At 39.7% G+C, this 20,545-nt stretch overlaps 1 protein-coding gene across 6 annotated transcripts in view; it reads right to left on the bottom strand.

The window, feature by feature from the left end:
* The window catches only part of LOC119854919 (NEDD4-binding protein 2-like 2), a 119,537-nt gene extending 102,081 nt beyond the window's left edge, over window positions 1-17,456 (bottom strand). For all 6 annotated transcript variants that reach the window (XR_006277668.1, XM_038400168.2, XM_038400157.2 and 3 more), the window contains exon 1: window positions 15,995-17,456. Coding sequence is in view for 5 of the 6 variants with exons in the window: in XM_038400168.2 (XP_038256096.2) it covers window positions 15,995-17,430 (1,436 nt within the window). In the remaining variant the exon portion in view is untranslated. The remainder of the gene's footprint in view (window positions 1-15,994) is intronic.
* Window positions 17,457-20,545: the final 3,089 nt, after the last annotated feature.

The following is a 20,545-nucleotide window of genomic DNA, read 5'->3' on the forward strand; positions in this document are numbered from 1 at the left end:
ACAGACTCCAATGAGAGACTGCTGAATTGGAATTGATTTGCAAACTGGATACAATTAACTTAGGCTTGAATAGAGACTGGGAATGGATGAGTCATTACACAAAGTAAAACTATTTCCCCATGTTATTTCTCCCCCCCACCCCACCCCGTTCCTCAGATGTTCTTGTTAACTGCTGGACATGGCCTACCTTGCTCGTCACCATGAAAGGTTTTCCTCCTCCCCCCCCCCCCCCGCTGCTGGTGATGGCTCATCTTAAGTGATCACTCTCCTTACAGTGTGTATGATAAAACCCATTGTTTCATGTTCTCTGCGTGTGTATATAAATCTCCCCACTGTATTTTCCACCAAATGCATCCGATGAAGTGAGCTGTAGCTCACGAAAGCTTATGCTCAAATAAATTTGTTAGTCTCTAAGGTGCCACAAGTACTCCTTTTCTTTTTGCGAATACAGACTAAACACGGCTGCTACTCTGAAACCTGCTCTAGCATATAGTACATGCCTAGCTGGAGCAGCAAAGTAAAACTAACAAGACTTACATGTCAATTACTCTATTGCTGTTGCACACGCAAGAAAAACAGGCAATGGCAGCAGCACCAATGTAATAATCCTGCAGGACTGGTCTATTGAGGAAAGTCAGAACTGCAACAGAGCACATGCCTTTTCTTAAAAGCATCCCTCACATTTAACTTATTTTAAATTAAGACAAGCAATTTGATTCCCCCCCGCCCAAATTTAACTTCTCCCACATTTGGTCACACAGATAAATCATTTGGTGAGTCCCTCTACCCTCCATCTTTCCTAAATTTTCAGTGGAAAACACTGTTTTAGTGTCACTGCATGCACTCTTAGCTCAACCAGGAAAGAAAAAAAAAAGCACATTCCTCCATCAATGTAATACTAAATCCAATCACCACACTATCACTCCCTAATGCAAAAAATTAAATATCTTAATTTTAATAATTAAGGGTTTACATTTCATAATTATTTGATGCACAGTATTTTTTATTTAAAATAAAACCTTTGCCAACACTTCTATGCATTAAACAATCTGGGTGACAATGGTTTCTTAAAAAGCTTTAAAGAAATGGCAAAGAAAAAGAGACTGATTTACATTATATGAATTTCTACTCTCTCTCCTTCTGTTGCTCTTTTTTCCATTACCTGTTCTCTTACTAATCTATCCTCCTAAACCACCACACCTCCCTCTCCACTTTAAATTTTCCTTTAAAATTTGTCAATGCCAGATTGGTATTGTATCATGGATTGGATCCATTTAATACTACTATTTTTTCATTCAGACATCCTAACACTTAATTATTAGTTATTTAACCAATCAAGTGTCTTTCAGATTTCAAATATATGGAGCCAGGAAAGTATTATTTTTATAAAAGCCATATCATCCCCAAAATAAACCCATCAAGTGTCCTCTGCAGCTCCTGTAGGATCCATCAGAAGAATAGTATGTACATAATTAAGGCCACAATCTGCCAATGTAACACTACATTGCCCCACTGAAGCCATGGAGGCCTGTCTGTTCAGTTTTTTTTAAGGGAATGGGACCATCATAAATATGCATTTTATTTTCACTGGAAATGCTACTGAAATCTCAAATAAACAAATCAGTAATGCAAAAGCAGTTCTGTCTTGGGAAAACATACCATCATTGTCATCAAAATCTACTATACACACATTTTTATAATTCTATATTTTGATCTAATGATGTCATCAACTACCATGATAAATAAGCCATAACAGAAGAAGTCTTAATTTTTATATGAATGATTTTATTCTTTTCCATTTTTAAATTCTGAATAGAGCTAACATTAACAAACTTTTGTTTTATCCAAAATTCATTTCAATATTGCCTAGTCATGACAAAACATATTTGTGAACCAGGAAGGTTGATTTATTAAAGCTCAGTTATAGGAACAGAATTATCTGCTACCTCATCAGCACAATCAAAATCTCAACCCAGGGTCAGAATGAGACTTCTTAATATATTCATATTTTCAGCCACTTCTTAGACCCGCTATTACTTTAACAGGTTTCAAGTAAACATGGTTAAATTTGTATGTACACAGCAGTCTTTCTGCCACTACCAACACATGTCTACAACTATCACACTGCCTAATCATATCTGTATCAATGCATTCTCGGAAATCTAGACAGCTATGCTATATTGCCTCAAAAGGAGACAGAGTAGCCAGAGGATAAGAAATAGAGCAGCATGTGAGGCATTGTATTCTGGGATGTCCTACATTTTAGACATCAGAAAGGAGGAGAACAGGACAAATCACAAATAACGTAGAAGTATAAGTGTCTCCATTTGCACACTCAATTACCATACCTGTCCATAAAAATTTGCAATAAACTTTACTCGTTAAAAGTTTAGTTCTTACACAATTCTGTCCTCTTTGCACACACAATCCATTGTCATCAGCAAGATTATAAGTAGTATATAATCTAACATTGTAGATCAATCACAAAACCACACATCTTCATTAAAAATTCAACCACAGAAGGAATATGACACTGCAGTCTGCAGATCAATCATGAAGATAAAGCTCATAACACAGTACCTAATCTGTTTCAGAGTAGCAGCCGTGTTAGTCTGTATCCGCAAAAAGAAAAGCTACAGCTGTAGTTCCCAAAAGCTTGTGCTCAAATAAATGTGTTAGTCTCTAAGGTGCCAAAAGTACTCCTTTTCTTTTTACCTAATCTGTGTATAATTTATATTACTTATGCATTTATAGCGCCCTAACACAGCAATTTATCATGGCATTAAAAACAATGAAATCCAAAAGATACTAATGATCCAAGTTGCAAGTAGTATGATCAAGACTGTGCTAAGAACGTTTTTTTCTTCCCCCACCCCTATAGCTAGGGTTAAACATAAAAAGATAAACATCTTTATCAATATATCTAATACAATTTATGACATTTTAAATGTATAAGAATTTGAACACAAAAGTTTCCTCCTGAGCAAATAAAGCTCATAGTACTGATGCCTTTTTAACAACTTTGAGGTAAATGGTGAGTTTTGCCCTGCCTGACAGCACTTCTTCCACACACCCCTCCCCCCGAAAAAAAACCACCTTTCTTCTATAGATACTACATTCCAAGTCAGGAATCCATGATTTCAGACAAGTAGCTGATTTTCTTATTCAGCTCAAGATAATTCTGCATCTGACAATGAGATCCGGCTTCCATATTAATCATCTACTGTAATAAAACACATATACTTCAGGTGTAGCTATTCTCTCCAAGCAATAACTGGCAATTCAGTAGATTCTTACAAACAAAAATTTCTCCTATCTTAAGAGAAAGTACATACCTTAATGAAACAGCTTGTAGATAACTAGACCACAATCCACCAACTGGCTGCATATAGCCATATTCATGCACCTCTGAGGAGCCCCAATGACTTCAACAAGTCTCTCTGCAAGGCTAAATGTGGGGCCTTCAGTTTTATTTTAAATTTTACAGTGTCACTGTTATGTACAATTTACATAGCATTTTATGTTGTACTGACACATATCCAGCACATTCTGCTGTATTCTCCTATTTTCTAAAGTCAACACTGACAATGGCACAAAAGTCCTGCAATCCCAGAAACACAATAAATTATTTTAATTTTCCATGTATTGGTTACCCCCAGCCAAAACTCTGAATACAGCACAATTAAAACAGTCATAACATAAATATTAAAATTAGGGCTGTTGATTAATCACAGTTAACTCATGCGATTAACTAAAAAAAAATTAATTGAGACTAATCACAGTTTTAATCACACTGTTAAACAATAGATTTCAGAGTAGCAGCCATGTTAGTCTGTATCCGCAAAAAGAACAGGAGTACTTGTGGCACCTTAGACTAGACTAACAAATTTATTAGAGCATAAGCTTGTTGACCTAAGGGTGGCAATTTTGCAACAGAAAAGCTTCAAAAACAGACTCCAAGGAGAAACTGCTAAGCTTGAATTAATATGCAAACTCAATACCATTAACTTGGGTTTGAGTAGAGACTGGGAGTGGATGGGTCATTACACATATTGAATCTATTTCCCCATGTTAAGTATCCTCACACCTTCTTGTCAACTGTCTAAATGGGCCATCTTGATTATCACTACAAAAGTTTTTTTTCTCCTGCTGATAATAGCTCATCTTAATTAATTAGCTTCTCACAGTTTGTATGGTAACTTCAACCTTCTCTGTATGTATATATAGATCTTCTTACTATATGTTCCATTCCATACATCCGATGAAGTGGGCTGTAGCCCACGAAAGCTTATGCTCTAATATATTTGTTAGTCTCTAAGGTGCCACAAGTACTCCTGTTCTTTTTGTTAAACAATAGAATACCAATTGAAATGTATTAAATATTTTGGATGTTTTTCTACATTTTCAAATATAACAATTTCAATTACAACACAGAATACAAAGTATACAGTGCTCACTTTATATTACTTTTATTACAATATTTGCACTGTAAATATGATAAACAAAAGAAATACTATTTTTCAGTTCACCTCATACAAGTACTATAGTGAGATCTCTTTATCATGGAAGTGCAACTTACAAATATAGGGTTTACATAATTGCACTCAAAAATAAAACATTGTAAAACTTTAGCACCTACAAGTCCACTCAGGCCTACTTCTTGTTCGGCCATCACTAAGAGAAACAAGTTTACTTACATTTATGGGAGATAATGCTGCCCACTTCTTAATTGCAATGTCACCTGAAAGTAAAAATAGGTGTTCACATGGCATCAGCTACAACGATGCCATGCAAATGCCTGTTCTCACTTTCAGGTGACACTATAGACAAGGAGTGGGCAGCATTATCTTCTGCAAATGTAAACAAACTTGTTTGTCTAAGCAATTGGCTGAACAAGAAATAGGACTGATAGGACTTGTAGGCTCTAAAGATTTACATTGTTTTATTTTTGAATGCATATTTTTCCTACATTTTCTACATTTGTAAGTTCAATTTTCATGATAAAGAGATTGCACTACAGGATTTGTATTAGGTGAATTGAAAAATACTATTTCTTTTGTTTTTTACAGTGCAAATATTCATAATAAAAATAAATATGTGAACATTATACACTTTGTATTCTGTGTTGTAATAGAAATGAATATTTGAAAATGTAGAAAATATCCAAAAATATTTAAATAAATGGTATACTATTATTAAAAGCGCAATTTTTTTAATCGCGCAATTAATCACAATTTTTTCAATCACTTGACAGCCCTAATTAATATATTTAATGAAAACTTTGTATAATATTAAAGTAGGTTTAAAATACTGAAAGATGTATTTGCAAGGGGACTGACCTACATAACCTTGGAGACCTAAGAACATCAGAATGGCCATACTGGATCAAACCAATGGTCCATCTAGCCCAATATCCTGTCTGCTGACGGTGGTCAATGCCAGGTACTTCAGAGAGAATGAACAGAACAGGTAATCATCAAGTGATCCATCCCCTGTCGTCCACTCCCCGTTTCCAGCAATCAGAGGCTAGGGACATCCAGAGTATGGAGTTGAATCCCTGCCAATCTAAGCTAATAACCACTGGTACCTATCCCTCCATGAATTTATCTAGTTCTTTTTTCACCCTGTTATAGTTTTGGTCTTCATAACATTCCCTGGGAATGAGTTCCACACACTGACTGTATGTTGGGTGAAGAAATACTTCATTAGGTTAGTTTTATACCTGCTGCCTATTAATTTCATTGGGTGACCCCTAGTTCTTGTGTTATGTGAAGGAGTAAGTATTTCCTTATTCACTTCCTCCAAGCCAGTCAATATTTTATAGACCTCTATCATATCCCCTCTTACTCGTCTTTTTTCCAAGATGAAAAGTCCCAATCTTTTTAATCTTTCCTCATATGGAAGCTGTTGCATAACCCTAATCATTTTTGTTGCCCTTTTCTGTACTTTTTCCAATTCCAATATATCTTTTTTGAGATTGAATGACCACATCTGCATGCAGTATTCAAGATGTGGGCATACCATGGATTCTTACACAGGCACGATGATATTTTCTGTCTTATTTTCTATCCATTTCCTAATGGTTCCTAACATTCTGTTGGCTTTTTTTGACTGCCATTCCACATTGAGCAGATGTTTTCAGAGAACTATCCACAATGACTCCAACATCTCTTTCTTGAGTGTTAAGGGCTAATCTAGACCCCATCATTTTGTATGTATAGTTGGAATGTCTTCCAATATACATTACTTTGCAGTCTGCTTTGGACTTAACGATCTTAAGTAATTTTGTTTCATCTGCAAATTTTGCCATCTCAAGGTTTATCCCTTTTTTCAGAGCATTTATTAATATGTTGAACAGCACTGCTCCCAGTACAGACCTCTGGGGGACACCATTATTTATCTCTCTCCATTCTGGAAACTGACCATTTATTCCTACCCTTTGTTTCCTATCTTTTAACCAGTTACTGATCCATGAGAAGACCCTCCCTCTTATGCCATGACAGCTTACTTTGCTTAAGAGCCTTTGGTGAGGGACCTTAAAGGGTTTCTGAGAGTCTAAGTACACTATATCCATTGGATCACAGCATCCACATGCTTCTTAACCCCCTCCAAGAATTCTAGTAGATTGATCAGGCATAATTTCCCTTACAAAGGCCATGTTCACTCTTCCTCAACAAACTGTGTTCATCTATGTGTGTGATAGTTCTGTTCTTTACTATAGTTTCAACTAATTTGCCTGGTTTTGAAGTTAGGCTTACTGATCTGTAATTCCCGGGACTGACTCTGGAGCCTTTTTTAAAAAAATTGGCATCACATTAGCTATCCTCCAGTCATCTGGTACAGAAGCTGATTTAAATGTAGATTACATACCACAATTAATAGTTCCGCAATTTCACATCTGAGTTCCTTCAAAACTCTTGGTGAATACCATCTGATCCTGATGACTTATTACTGTTTAATTTATCAATTTGTTCCAAAAACCCCTCAACTGACACCTCAATCTGGGACAGTTCCTCAGATTTGTCACCTAAAAAGAATGGCTCAGGTGCAGTATTAAAAGATAATATTTAGTAATAAGCTAAACTAATACTAAGATAAGTAAAGGGATACAAAAATAGGAATATGTAACTTGCAACAGCATGAAACAACAAAACAAATATTAAAAGAGCCAACACTTAAATAGAAACAGAAGCAAAACAAAATATACTTAAAATTGAGCTACAAATTTTAGCTACTTCCTTGTCCCTCATCCTTATCCTTTTGTTATCTTACTTCCACTTTCAGGCATTGTCTTCACTACAGACTTCTGTTAACAAGTCAGCTTTCGTCAACAAAACAGTGGAGGTGTACACACTACAATGCTCCTTCCGCTGACAAAACTCTCCTGCTTTGCTGACAAAATAAAACCACCTTGACAAGAGGCATAAAGCTTTTTGCAGCAAAGTTAGATTGACAAATTGTCAGTGTAGACACTGTGTTTGGTTATGTCACTGTAAATAGCCTCCAGGAGCAGTTCGAACTCTGCTGTCCTGCACCCAGGTACACAGGCATCAGACCTTTCCCCTTTAAAGGCCCAGGAATTTTTGAAATTCCATTTCCTGTTTGCTTGGCATGGAGGGGTCACATCGCATCTTCCCAGCTGACCACTGAGGCTCCACACAGCAAACATTCCCCTGCTTGAAGCACACCTGAGTTGTTGGATCTGCTGGCTCTGTGGGGAAAGGAGGCTGTGCAGTCCCAGCTCCGCTCCAGCTGTAGGAACTTCAAAACCTATGGTCAGATTTCTCATGGCACGTTGGATAGGGGCTACAAATAGGACACGCATCAATGCTGTGTGAATATAAAGGAGCTAAAGCAGGCACACCAGTAGGCAAGGGAGTCAAACCGTCGCTTTGATGCTGCGCCAAAGACCTGCCGATACTATAAGGAGTTGGACGTTATTCTTGGCAGTGACCCCATCTCTACCACCAAGAGCCCTGTGGATACTTCGGGGGTAGGCTGGAGACAGCGGACAATGGAATGAACCCCGAGGATGAAGTGGTGGATGAAGAGGTTGAGTTGGAGGACAAGATGGGACAGGCAACAGGGTCGTCCAGTATGTGGTGAGCCAGGACCTCTTCTCGACCCAGGAGGGTTCAAGCCAGTCCCAGCACTCTTTCTCTGGCATGCATGATGCAGGAGAGTGATCTTTTCGAGTTGATGTTGCTCACTTATATGAAGTAGAGCTGTCCTTTGCTTTGTTATATGCTATAAGTGGGTTAAGGGATAGAAATGTAGAAGACTAGCTGTGTTTGCGTATGATTCACATTCTCCTGCACAGCTATGCTATGGGGCAGAACAGTGTGTTAATGCACACTGAGATTTCATGGGAATCCTCCAGAGAGATCCCTAGGAATCTTTCCTGGAGGTACTTGCCAATCCTCTGCTGAAGGGTCCTTGGGAGAGCTGCTTTGTTCCTTCCCCCATTGTAGGAAACCTTCCCACCTTTATCGGTAATCACTTGTACAGGGCCCCAAGCAGCACACAGGCAAGCAGCAGAAAGACCCAGTCTGAGGCTGCACGCATGCAGGAGATGCACCCTTGCATTCTTGCTTACCCTCAGGAGTGAGATATCAGCTTCAATGACCCCCGCCTGTGGAAAATGGTAGCGTAATTTACAATTTTGTCTCTAGTCACTTGCAGTGATCCCCTTAGAAAACCACCAAGACCCTTTTCCCCCATCTTGAGCACACACACACACACACACAAACTCACTATCTTTAGGGCTTTTGCTGCTGCACGCTTGCCAAGGGACAGCGAGAAAGAGGTGTACTTTACTATAATGATTTGATGCTCTAAGTGCACTAAAAATCATGCTACTATTTATTGTTTCTTGTGGTTCTGCAGATATGGCCTTCAGGGGAACCCCATACATATACATCAGTGGAATGCCTCTGCCAGATAAGGTAGTGACCGAGGTGGAGCAAGGAGGACATGTTCCGAGAGGTGCTACAATCCTCAGATGCCGAAAAACAAGAACACAGGGCATGGAGAGAGACTGTAAATGAAAATTATAAAATAGATAGGCAGGAGAGGAAGGAGATCCAGGAGCAAATTTTAGTGGGCCAGAAGCGGATGATGAAAGTGATGGAGGAGCAAAGAGAAATACTGATGTCCCTAATCGCACTGCAGGCAGAATATGAGAGTGCTCACCCCAACCCTTGCAGCCCATACAGAACAGCTTTCCATGCCCACCCCAAACTCCTCTCACATATTTCTTGCATCTTCTTGGCCCGTCGCAGTACCCCGTTGATTCCAAAATGATATCTTGAGTTACACACAGCTGTAAGAGCCTACATCAGGAGACTGCCCTTCACTGGGTGACTGGGCAACAAAATGGCAGATGAAATTCATGGTTGATAAATACAAAGTACTGCACATTGGAAACCATAATACCAACTATACATATAAAACGATGGGGTCTAAATTAGCTGTTACCACTCGAGAAAGAGATCTTGGAGTCACTGTGGATAGTTCTCTGAAAACATCCACTCAATGTGCAGTGGCAGCCAAAAAAGCAAACAGAATGTTGGGAATCATTAAGAAAGGGATAGATAATAAGACAAAGTATTATATTGCCTCTATCTAGATCCATGGTAGGCCCACATCTTGAATACTGTGTGCAGATGTGGTTGCCCCATCTCAAAAAATATATACTGGAATTGGAAAAGGTTCAGAAAAGGGCAACAAAAATTATTACGGGTATGGAATGGCTTACATATGAGGAGAGATGAATAAGACTGGGACTCCTCCACTTGGAAAAGAGACAACTAACGGAGGATATGATAGAGGTCTATAAAATTACAATTCGTGTGGCAGGATGCGATTAAAGGCCCTGCACATGTGCGTTAACACAGCCCCAAAAGTGGGGCTTCCCGAATCCAACTGATTTGCAACCAGTAGCAGTCTGGAGTTCCAGCTTCCATATAGCAATTGCCATGTGCATTTCCATTGAGAGGGCAGCTCTCATTTTGGTGTCCTTGCACCACAGTGCTGGGGTGAGCTCCACACATAGTTCCAGGAAGGTGGCTTTCCACATCCAAGAGTTCTGCAGCCACTGCTCGTCGTTCCAGACCTGCATAATCATGTGATCACACCACTCAGTACTTGTTTCCTGAGCCCCATAGAGAGTCCACTGTATCCATCTGCCCCATGAATAGGGTGACCAGATGTCCCAAATTTATAGGGACAGTCCCGATTTTTGGAATTTTTCTTATATAGGCTCCTATTACCTCCCACCCCCTGTCCCGATTTTTCACATTTGCTGTCTGGTCACCCTATCCGTGAATGCCAAAAGTAATCTGGCATTATTTCTTTTCATGGCATACAGCAGGTCAGGTCAGGATTCCTATTCGGATTGGGAACTCATGATATACTGCATGACCAGCCGTGATGTCTTCATAACTATGACCACAACAGAAGAGAGCAATGCAGGATCCATCCTTTCAGGCAGAGATGGCAGTCGCACTGTAAACAGGGACTGTTGTAAAATGACACAAAATGCAGATGGAAGCTCATGGAATGATGGGACAGAAAAAACTGCATCATGGGACGTTGACCCCACTCCCCTGATGCACTATGATCCACTCTGCCTTCCCACAACTCCTAGCTGCAGAAGGTGGTGAGAAGGACAGTGAGACAGCTATCCACAGTGCACTGCTCTCACTGTCGCTGCTAGAGCACCAACTATGGACACACTCCACTGACAGAAGAAGCAATGTGTCAACATGCAAAAACAATGTAATTATAGCAGTTTTTGATCACCTGCATAACTTGTGTTCACAAAATCCCGCAGTGTAGAAACAAGGCCTCAGTCTAGATATCTGAAGATGCCACCAGTCTCAGTAGCCTATGGAGTTAAACATGCAATTTGACTTACTAGGTTTTCACTATCTCTGAGGAATAACTGAGCCTTTTTATAGGCAAAAAGCTCAGCTCTACAGTATACTTGGGGGACCCAAAGACCTCACTTTCAAAAAAGGATGGTCCCCAAGAAAGGTTTCAGGTCAGAATCTAAATCCTAAATTTCCTTGCTAATTAAACTTGCTCATACAACTTCATAGTCATAATGCATAATGCATCCGATGAAGTGAGCTGTAGCTCACGAAAGCTTATGCTCTAATAAATTTGTTAGTCTCTAAGGTGCCACAAGTACTCCTTTTCTTTTTGCAACTTCATAGTCAGTTTCTAGTCAATTCCACCTGCAGGATTTTATGAAGGAATAAAATGTCACACTGTTTTGGTTGCAAACACTACTAAATATCTAAATATATTAATAACAATTAGCATTTATGTAACGTTTTTCATTCTCACAGCACTTTATAAACAAAAACCCTTTAAACTACAATTAAAAATTCATGTAAACAGTTCAAATGATTTGTAAAAGCTTGTTTTCACATAATCTATATTGAGCCAAATTTAACTTCATGACATCTGTCTTGACAAGTAGTACCTTTAAAGACTAACAGGACTAATTTTGACGATTTGTATGTGCACTCTTGTATTCATCTGTTATTAAGAACTGAAGGTCCATGCCATTGGAAAAGTAATTTTTCATATTTATATTAAGTTCTTGGATTTTACATAGATCCATGTCACAATATTATGGATTTTCTTTATAAAACTCATTATTTGAACATATATTTCCACAGAGCAAGTCCTGGAGGAATTAGACATTAATGCTTAAAAATTCATTCAAAAATCTCAAATCTCTTTACAAAGATTACATCCATGGAATACAGAAAAGTATTCCAGACACTAAATTAACAGCAAGATCATATATCATGTCAGCAGAACAACTGTAACTAGAACCTAGGTGGCCTGACTCCTAATCCCTTGTTTACAAATTTATCAAAAATCCACATTTTCCTATTTTTAAAAATGTCTCTTTCTCCCCTGTTACTGCAATGTTGAAGACTCACCTTAACATATGAAACTGACAGTACAATGCAAGAGTAACTGGGTGAAGTTCTATGGACTTTGTTATACAGGTCAGAGTACAGGATCTAATGGTCCCTTCTGGATTTAAAATCTACGAATCTATAAAAGGACTGCTCAGTGGTTAGGGTGCTAATCTTGGACTCAGAAGACCAGAGTTCAATTCCATTTCACCGGATTACCTACGTGACCTATAAAATCTTGTTTTCAGTTGCTTATAAGTTTGGGCAGAAATTTTCTATGAGAGGTGTCTGTGTAATGCTAAATTCTGAGAACTAGGCTACAGAAAAATACAGCGCTTTGCACAAGTTCAATTCTGGCAACCTTTTCTCTGAGAAGTTCTAGTGCCCTCATGCTTTGAAGCAGGGACTTAAAATTTGGCAGGGGGTAACCTTAATGCCAAAGATGGGCCATATGCCATCCCCAAAAAAACCCAAATCTGGCCAAGTTATAAACCTTTGAAAAAAACCATCAATTCACATATATTCAGCAGACACTTGCTAGCACAGCTAAAATCTCGGAAGATTCCATCTGTACTGAGCAAGTACTTCCCCCACAATTGTTTCTCTGGGCGGCTGCCAGCAAGAGCAGGAAGCATGTCAATCCTGTGGTTTTGGTCCCAGGCAGCATGGAAGAGGAAGCTGCCTGATTCAGATGCAGGGGGGACAAGAGTTGAGGAGGGGATTAGGGAACAAACAGACAAGTAGCAGGGGGGAGGGGAAGAGACTGGCTGGGCAAAGGGACTAGGAATGAGAGCCAAGGTGGGAAATGGGGGGTTGGGTCTGGGAGCCGGTTCCTCAGGGGGTGGGGGAGAAAACTGAAATTAGATGAGGACCAGACAGGGAGCAAGGAGGAGGAATTGGGACTAGCTGGGCAATGAGATTTGGAACCATTAGAAAGGGAAGAAGGAAGTGAGGGGGAAAGATATGATGAGGAGGCAGGGAATGGGGAGAGAATTGGGACTGGTTGAGCAAAGAGCTAGGGTGCGGAATGAAAATGAATAAGGAGACCGAGGAGGTAAACTAGGACTGGGAGCCAGGGGAAATGGGAAAAGTGGGTGGGGAGGAAGACATATCAAACAAGAAGTAGAGGGGGAGGAGGAGGGATGGGAATGGCCAGGCAAGGAAACTGGCAACAAGGAGATGAAGGGGTTTGGGGGGAACTGGAAATGGGAGATTGGTTGAGGAAAACTGGGATAGGGAGTCAGGAAGTGGTGACCAGAACTGGCTGGATGAGGAAACTTGGCTTGGGATTAGAGATGGAGGAGTAGAGACTGGGACTTGGATGAGGGGAATGGGGTGGGAAACAGATAGAATTGAGACAGCTTGAAAGGGATGAGGCAGAAGGGGTCAAACTTTGAGGGAATGAGCAGAAAAGTCCTTGCCTACTAGACCACGTTCCCCTCCAGACATTTCTCTGATGTCTGTATATATCTGTGAAATCCCCTGAGCAAAGTGTGCATCTCAGCATACTGTAGTGCTGGTCTGCAAAGAGGATGACAACCTACTATTTCTACCAGTTATTCCATTAGCTCAAATGGCATAGATCTGTGTAGTAGATCTAAAAGTTCCATCCCTGCTGATGAATCAGGTAGGTGTTAATATGATGTCACATGATGAAATTTCTATTTGTTCACTTTGTTTGTCAAAAAATCTAGGAAATTACACACAAAAATCTACATTTAAAAAGTTATTAAGGATTCAGTCTTTAATTACATGATCACAAACTATTTTTTCCACAGGACCCATGCCTCTTTCAGAGCACAGGATGCACTTGCTCTGGGAATGAATCAGGGTTATGAACTAAAAGAGCTGTTGTCTGCCCTAACTCTGTTGCAGAAATTGAAAGGTGTGTAGTGAATGAGACAGGGAACTGCAAGAACAGAAAGAATTGTAGCACAGTTAAAGCAACTGAATGCTGCCTTGGAGAACTGGATTCTACCCTTGCCTCAGCCAACAAGTTCCTATGTGGATTTGCCAAGCTTCACATAAACCAAACTTTTTACAGATGGTCACTAATTGCGTGTCCCTCATTTTCTAGATGCCTGACTTGAGATCCTAGGGTCTAATCTACAGAAGTACTGAGCACTCCCAACTGCAAATAAAATCATTGGGAGCTGTTCTTTGAATGTACAAAGTTAAGTGCTCTGAAATAATCAAGTCCTAGGTGTCTCAAGTTGGGCACACAAAGTTAGTGGATACTTTTGACCTTAAAGTGTCTGTGTCTCAGCTCCCCATGTAACATTGGGAAAATAAAACCACATCATCTAATAGGGGTGTTGTGAAAACAAAATGTTCGTGAAGCACTCATATATTATAGCATCAAATGCCATAAAAAGCTTATTAAGAAATTAACAATTCTGTCTTTGGAGCAGGATTTGAATAAGATACAATAAGAAAAGCATAGGAAACAAAATATCAAATAGCTGCTCATTAAGTGAACAGTGTCTTTTCTATGCCCTGAATAAAGGAAGGTCCGGTGTAAAAAACAATATTTCATCACGTAATTAAAGACCATATCATAATGCATATGCACAAGGGGGCTCAAATTAAGACAAACTTAATTCTGGCATTTCCTAACTTTTTAGTGCTTGACTTAGCAAGCTTAATATTGTTTTTTTCCCCCTTTAAAGAAGAAAAAAAGAAAAAAAGTATTAAAGGAAGTTTTAGCAGATTTACAAATCAAAAACAAAAGCTAATTATTACAACTGTGAGCTTTTTTTTTTTGTTCCAAGAAATATCATGCAGTAATATGATCATCAAATCTATTTAACAGGATAAGCTCCTTTAAATCATGCAGGAAGTGTTGTTTCTGGTGATTTTATTAAATTGAGTGAAACTACTGACTCAAAAGTTTCCTTACTGTAGGTTTTTTTGATGTGACAGATACATAAACTATGCTCTTTGATAACAGGCACATTGTCATACAATGTTGTAAGACACTATGTACTTGAAAACTAGTTAATTAAAGGTTTCAGAGTTGCAGCCGTGTTAGTCTGCATTCACAAAAAGAAAAGGAGGACTTGTGGCACCATAGAGACTAACAAATTTATTTGAGCATAAGCTTTCATGAGCTACATCATGAGATCCGATGAAGTGAGCTGTAGCTCACGAAAGCTTATGCTCAAATAAATTTGTTCGTCTCTAAGGTGCCACAAGTCCTCCTTTTCTTTTTAGTTAATTAAAATAATTTAAAAAAAAAATTAAAAGTGGTGTCAGTTCCTACCAGACTTGAGTCCCTGAGAATTTCTATAGTTTAACTAGCATACCTTCCTTTAAAAAACTTTTCTATCCCCTTTTGTTGTGGGAAAGGCCTTCACTAAACGTGGAAACTGAATGACAACACTGGAAAAACAGTTAAAGTGACTATAAACAAAGTTTTATTAAATTAATTGCGCACAAATGAAACACACCGAAAACAAGAGGTGCTCCCTCTCTCTAGTCTCTTTCACTTCTACTAATCCTAAGTGTTATTTGTAAAATTAAATAATAATAGAAAATGTAAAACGTTCATAAAAATTAGATTTTTCAAGTTGATAGTGTCCCATTAAAGTTCATTTTATTGGCATCTAAGAGCACTTCCAATTTAAATTAATTAATATTAGTAGACTTGGAAGAAGACTTTTAAGGAAGAAATTTGAAAGACCAGAGAGTGGCTAACTTTCATATTAGAAGCATTTGGAGTTTCAGGAGTCAGCATGGAAGAATGCATGAGTCACTGGATAGAAGAAAAAAAATATTTTTAAAACAAATATAAAACAGCTTTCTGTGATCAACAGCATTCTTACTGAAAAAGACCAAAACAGCAGCTAACAATGAAGTGACTAATATTTCCAATATTCACAACTGTACCCCTTCACTATGTAACGATTAGGGCCTCAATTCTGAAGACTTATACATATGAGTAGTCCCACTGACTTCTAGAATACTACTTGTGTAAATCTTTACAGGATCAGGACCTAAAACAAGAACAAACTAGCAGACTTCTATTTTTTTTAATTATTTCAACATATACTTACCGAGACAGTGTTGTTTTCCCTGAGCCAGGAAGACCTCTTAAAATTAGAAGTAATTTCTGCAACCTACATAACTTGTCTTCTGAAAACTGCTGAAAATTAAAATTGTGTATTCCCTCTATCTGGTAAGTTCTAGGATCTTTCCAACACTCTTTTCTGGTTTCACAGAAACCATTATTCATGCATCCATCCTGGTCGCTATATCCATTTCTGGAGACTTGCGTACTCTGGATGTCAATATGACCAGCATAACTATTATTCTGATCAAACAATGGACAACTCCTGTTAGTACTGCCACTATTTCCATGGTAACCCACATAATTCTTGTGAGGAGGTCCATCATTCTGAGGATGGAGAGTATCTGGTTGATGTGGTGGGGAATTAAGCGTTTGAACATCTAAATGATGGTTGAACCTAAGAGGAAGAGGACCCTGAGGCATTATGAAAGATTGTGTTGGCTGCCATCCAGGCCTAAACTGAGGAACTGAATGGTTCCAGAATTTAGAATCCACTTGCCAATTAAAATGATTCTCAGTTCTCCAGCCATTTGTTTCATTGTCAAAACATTTTGGTTCACTGCCTGTCTTCCGGCCACTTGGTTCATTATAGAAACATTGTTCATTGTCATAATATGATTGTGTTCTACTGTACCAGGTATCTTGTTCATCCTTGTGAGATGACTGACTGTATTTATTACATGGTATAAATCGTTCCTGAGATGATTCAGTTTCTTTTTTCTGTAAGTGACCTTCTAACTCATCTTTATCACTTTCAAGCTGCTGAATTTCTTTATAAAATTGGCACAATTCATCATCTATTTCTGATACATCACAAGAGAGAGTCTGTATTTTCTTTCCTTCCTCTTTGTCAATTTTGTTGTCAAGTACAGCATTTTGTTTCTCTCTGCCTGTCCTAAATTTAGTGAAATTCCTGGTTTCATCCTGTTTGTTCTCCTCCACAGGTCTGTAAACGGGCCCAATAAATACTTTGCTTGTACCATATTCTTCAGCCTTTACTGTGAATGATTTATTGCTAGTTTCTTTAATATTAGCTTCATCAACTTTTTCAGTAATGAAAGGGCATTTATTTTCTGTAACCTCAATGTCTTCTATTGGAAGATTTACACTCTGCATGATCGTTGAAGACTCAATAATCCCTGGCCTATTACAAGGGAATTCTTCACTGGATGTTTCCAAGACATTTGTATTTTCATTCTCTTTCTGCTGCACTTCCTCTTTTCCTTGGTCATCAGAGATGCATAAAGGTATCCATTCATTGTTTATTCTCTCAGTGTCTGTTTTCATATGAGATCCCTGGAAACTATCATCACAGGATTTATCATGAGTTTCTTCTGTTGATTTCATTTTTTTAGAACATGGTTCAATTGTCATTTCATCTTGACATTCCAAAGGCCTTATTTTACATTCAGCATGAAGCATCTTAAAGAAAAAAAGCAAGAATATTAACAGTACATACACCTTTAGAATACATTATGCAAAATTAGAAGTTATTCTACGCTATAATTTGTAACATCAGAGTTTATCTACTTTCACAACTAAAATAAGTTAGTTATTCATTTCATCAAAGAAAGCATCCACTATAGGCTAATGTAGTTTTGGCTTTAAATAAAAGTTATCTATTTCAGTAGGTAATATAACAATTATTTTAGTGCAGAGCTTTTCTCATCTTTCAGTGACAATATTAGCAATTTACTCTCTGTGCTAAGCTATTTTTTGAAAGTGAATTTAGTGTTTCAGAAATAAATTAGATCAGCAGCCTGAATACTGGAATTCTCTAGTTATTCACAGGACAGGTTCAGTATGGGCATTAGCAATACAATTACTTACATCCTGGCCAACAAGCCTAAGTCCTTTTTCTACAGGGATCACTCCTAACAATTAGATAACCAAATGTCTGTGCTCAGTTAATGCTTGACCTTTGTACTCAGACTGCCAACAAAATGTTACTTAGAGCCACTGTGATGTAATTTCTATGATATGCACTAGACTAATCCAACTCATAGCCCACCAAACGAACACCTGTTAGATGCCAGTTGTTAATCAATAATAAACTAGATCAGATTTAAAAATTAAAGCTATAATCTATTATTAGTTGTATTACCATAGCACCTAGGAGCCCCAGCCATGGATCAGGACCTCACTGTAAAAGACCACTGTACAAATGGAGAACAAAAAGACTGACCCTTCCTCAAAGAGCTTACAGTCTAAGTACAAGACGAGACAACATATGGATACAGACAGATGGAAGGGGACAAAGAAATAGTGACACAATATTGGTTAGTATGACAGGTAGTAGTCTCCAAATGCCACCATTATCACTCCTCTGAGTGTCATCCAATCACCTACATACTAAGTCACCTAACCAAAAATACTTGATCTTTCATGGCATTCCAGAGGTATATAAAGAATGCAATATCAACTGCCTTTCAAAAGACAAGACATATGCTATTTTTTTGGCACTTAATAAAGCGATAAATGCATCAGACAAGACGGTAGATAACAGACAATTTCCAGTTTCAAGTTCCTACTAGAGGGTTAATTCTACTATTGTCTGTAACCTATTAAACTTCTGAACTCTGGAAAGTGACAGGAATCCAATAACTGAACTATAATAAAATTAAAAAGAACTCTCCAATTTGCAGGGAGAGTGAGATTCCCTTATCTAAACATGAAATTTTAAGTAGTTTTTATAATCTCCCCTTCTATTTACAGAAAAAAGTTTTGCTGTATGTGAGGAAGGTTAGCCTCTACCCTCCTACCCCAATATGGAAATAAGAATAATTTTGCTATGTGCATATTAGTCTCTTCCATCTCAAGGGGTGGGAAGAGAACTTTGCTGTTTTCTATGTTGTGAGTTACTCTGGGGATAAGATTGGACTGGGAAGGGAAGAAATGTCTCTCCTCTCTTGGGATGCAGATATTGTTAGTGTGTATGTGTATATAGGTGGGTATTTATATATATGTACACACACACACACACCTTTGTCTTCCCAACTGTCACCCATGCCACAACCCCCAACTTCAAGAATGATATAGGGAATGTTGCTCTGTGTTATAAACTACCTCCCCTTGTCTAGGGCTACGATGGACTCTTCAGGTAGAGTGCAGGCTATTGCTGTGTGTGTGTCACAGTCTCTCCTCTCTCTCTGAAGTAGGTTGGGGGTGTTGTTGTTTGTACCAGTCTCTCCCCTCTCTCCGTGGAGTGTTGGGTAGGAAGCTTTACTGTGTCGGTGTCAGTCTCACCCCTCTCTCTGGGGTGGGAAGTGTTGTTGTGGGCATAATACGATCTCTCTCTCTGCGGTGAGTTGGGGGTAATGATGTGTGTCGCAGTCTCTCCCCTCTCTCTGGGGTGGGTTGTAGGGGATGTTGCTGTGTGTGTGTGACACAGTCTCACCCTCTGTGCATGTTGTTGTGTATGTCCATCACGTGCGCTCTCTGTGGGTTAGGGGTGTTGTGTGTGTGACAGTCTCTCTCCATCTGGGTTGGAGGATGTTGCTGTGCGTATGAGACAGACTCTCTCTGGGCTGGGAGGGTGTTGATCTGTGTGAGACACCCTTTCTCTGGGCTGGGGGTGTTGGGGGGTGTGTCTGTGTGTGACAGCAGGCTCTGTCTGGGCTGGGGGTGTTGCTGTGTGTGTGTGTGTGTGTGTGTGTGTGTGTGTGTGTGTGTGTGACAGCAGGCTCTCTCTGGGCTGGGAGTGTTGCTGTGTGTGTATGTGTGTGACAGCAGGCTCTCTCTGGGCTGGGGGTGTTGCTGTGTGTGTGTGTGTGTGACAGCAGGCTCTGTCTGGGCTGGGGGTGTTGCTGTGTGTGTGTGTGTGTGACAGCAGGCTCTGTCTGGGCTGGGGGTGTTGCTGTGTGTGTGTGTGTGTGTGACAGCAGGCTCTGTCTGGGCTGGGGGTGTTGCTGTGTGTGTGTGTGTGTGACAGCAGGCTCTGTCTGGGCTGGGGGTGTTGCTGTGTGTGTGTGTGTGTGTGACAGCAGGCTCTGTCTGGGCTGGGGGTGTTGCTGTGTGTGGTGTGTGTGTGTGTGTGTGTGTGTGTGTGTGTGTGTGTGTGTGAGAGAGACAGCAGGCTCTGTCTGGGCTGGGGTTATTGCTGTGTGTGTGTGTGTGACAGCAGGCTCTCTCTGGGCTGGGGGTGTTGCTGTGTGTGTGTGTGTGTGTGTGTGTGTGTGTGTGAGTGACAGCAGGCTCTGTCTGGGCTGGGGTGTTGCTGTGTCTGTGAGTGACAGCAGGCTCTCTCTGGGCTGGGGGTGTGGCTGTGTGTGTGTGTGACAGCAGGCTCTGTCTGGGCTGGGGGTGTTGCTGTGTGTGTGTGTGTGACAGCAGGCTCTCTCTGGGCTGGGGGTGTTGCTGTGTGTGTGTGTGTGTGACAGCAGGCTCTCTCTGGGCTGGGGGTGTTGCTGTGTGTGTGTGTGTGACAGCAGGCTCTCTCTGGGCTGGGGGTGTTGCTGTGTGTGTGTGTGTCAGCAGGCTCTCTCTGGGCTGGGGGTGTTGCTGTGTGTGTGTGTGTGTGTGACAGCAGGCTCTGTCT

This window comes from Dermochelys coriacea, chromosome 1, assembly GCF_009764565.3.
Source record: "Dermochelys coriacea isolate rDerCor1 chromosome 1, rDerCor1.pri.v4, whole genome shotgun sequence".
In the NCBI taxonomy this organism is placed as follows: Eukaryota; Metazoa; Chordata; order Testudines; family Dermochelyidae; genus Dermochelys; species Dermochelys coriacea.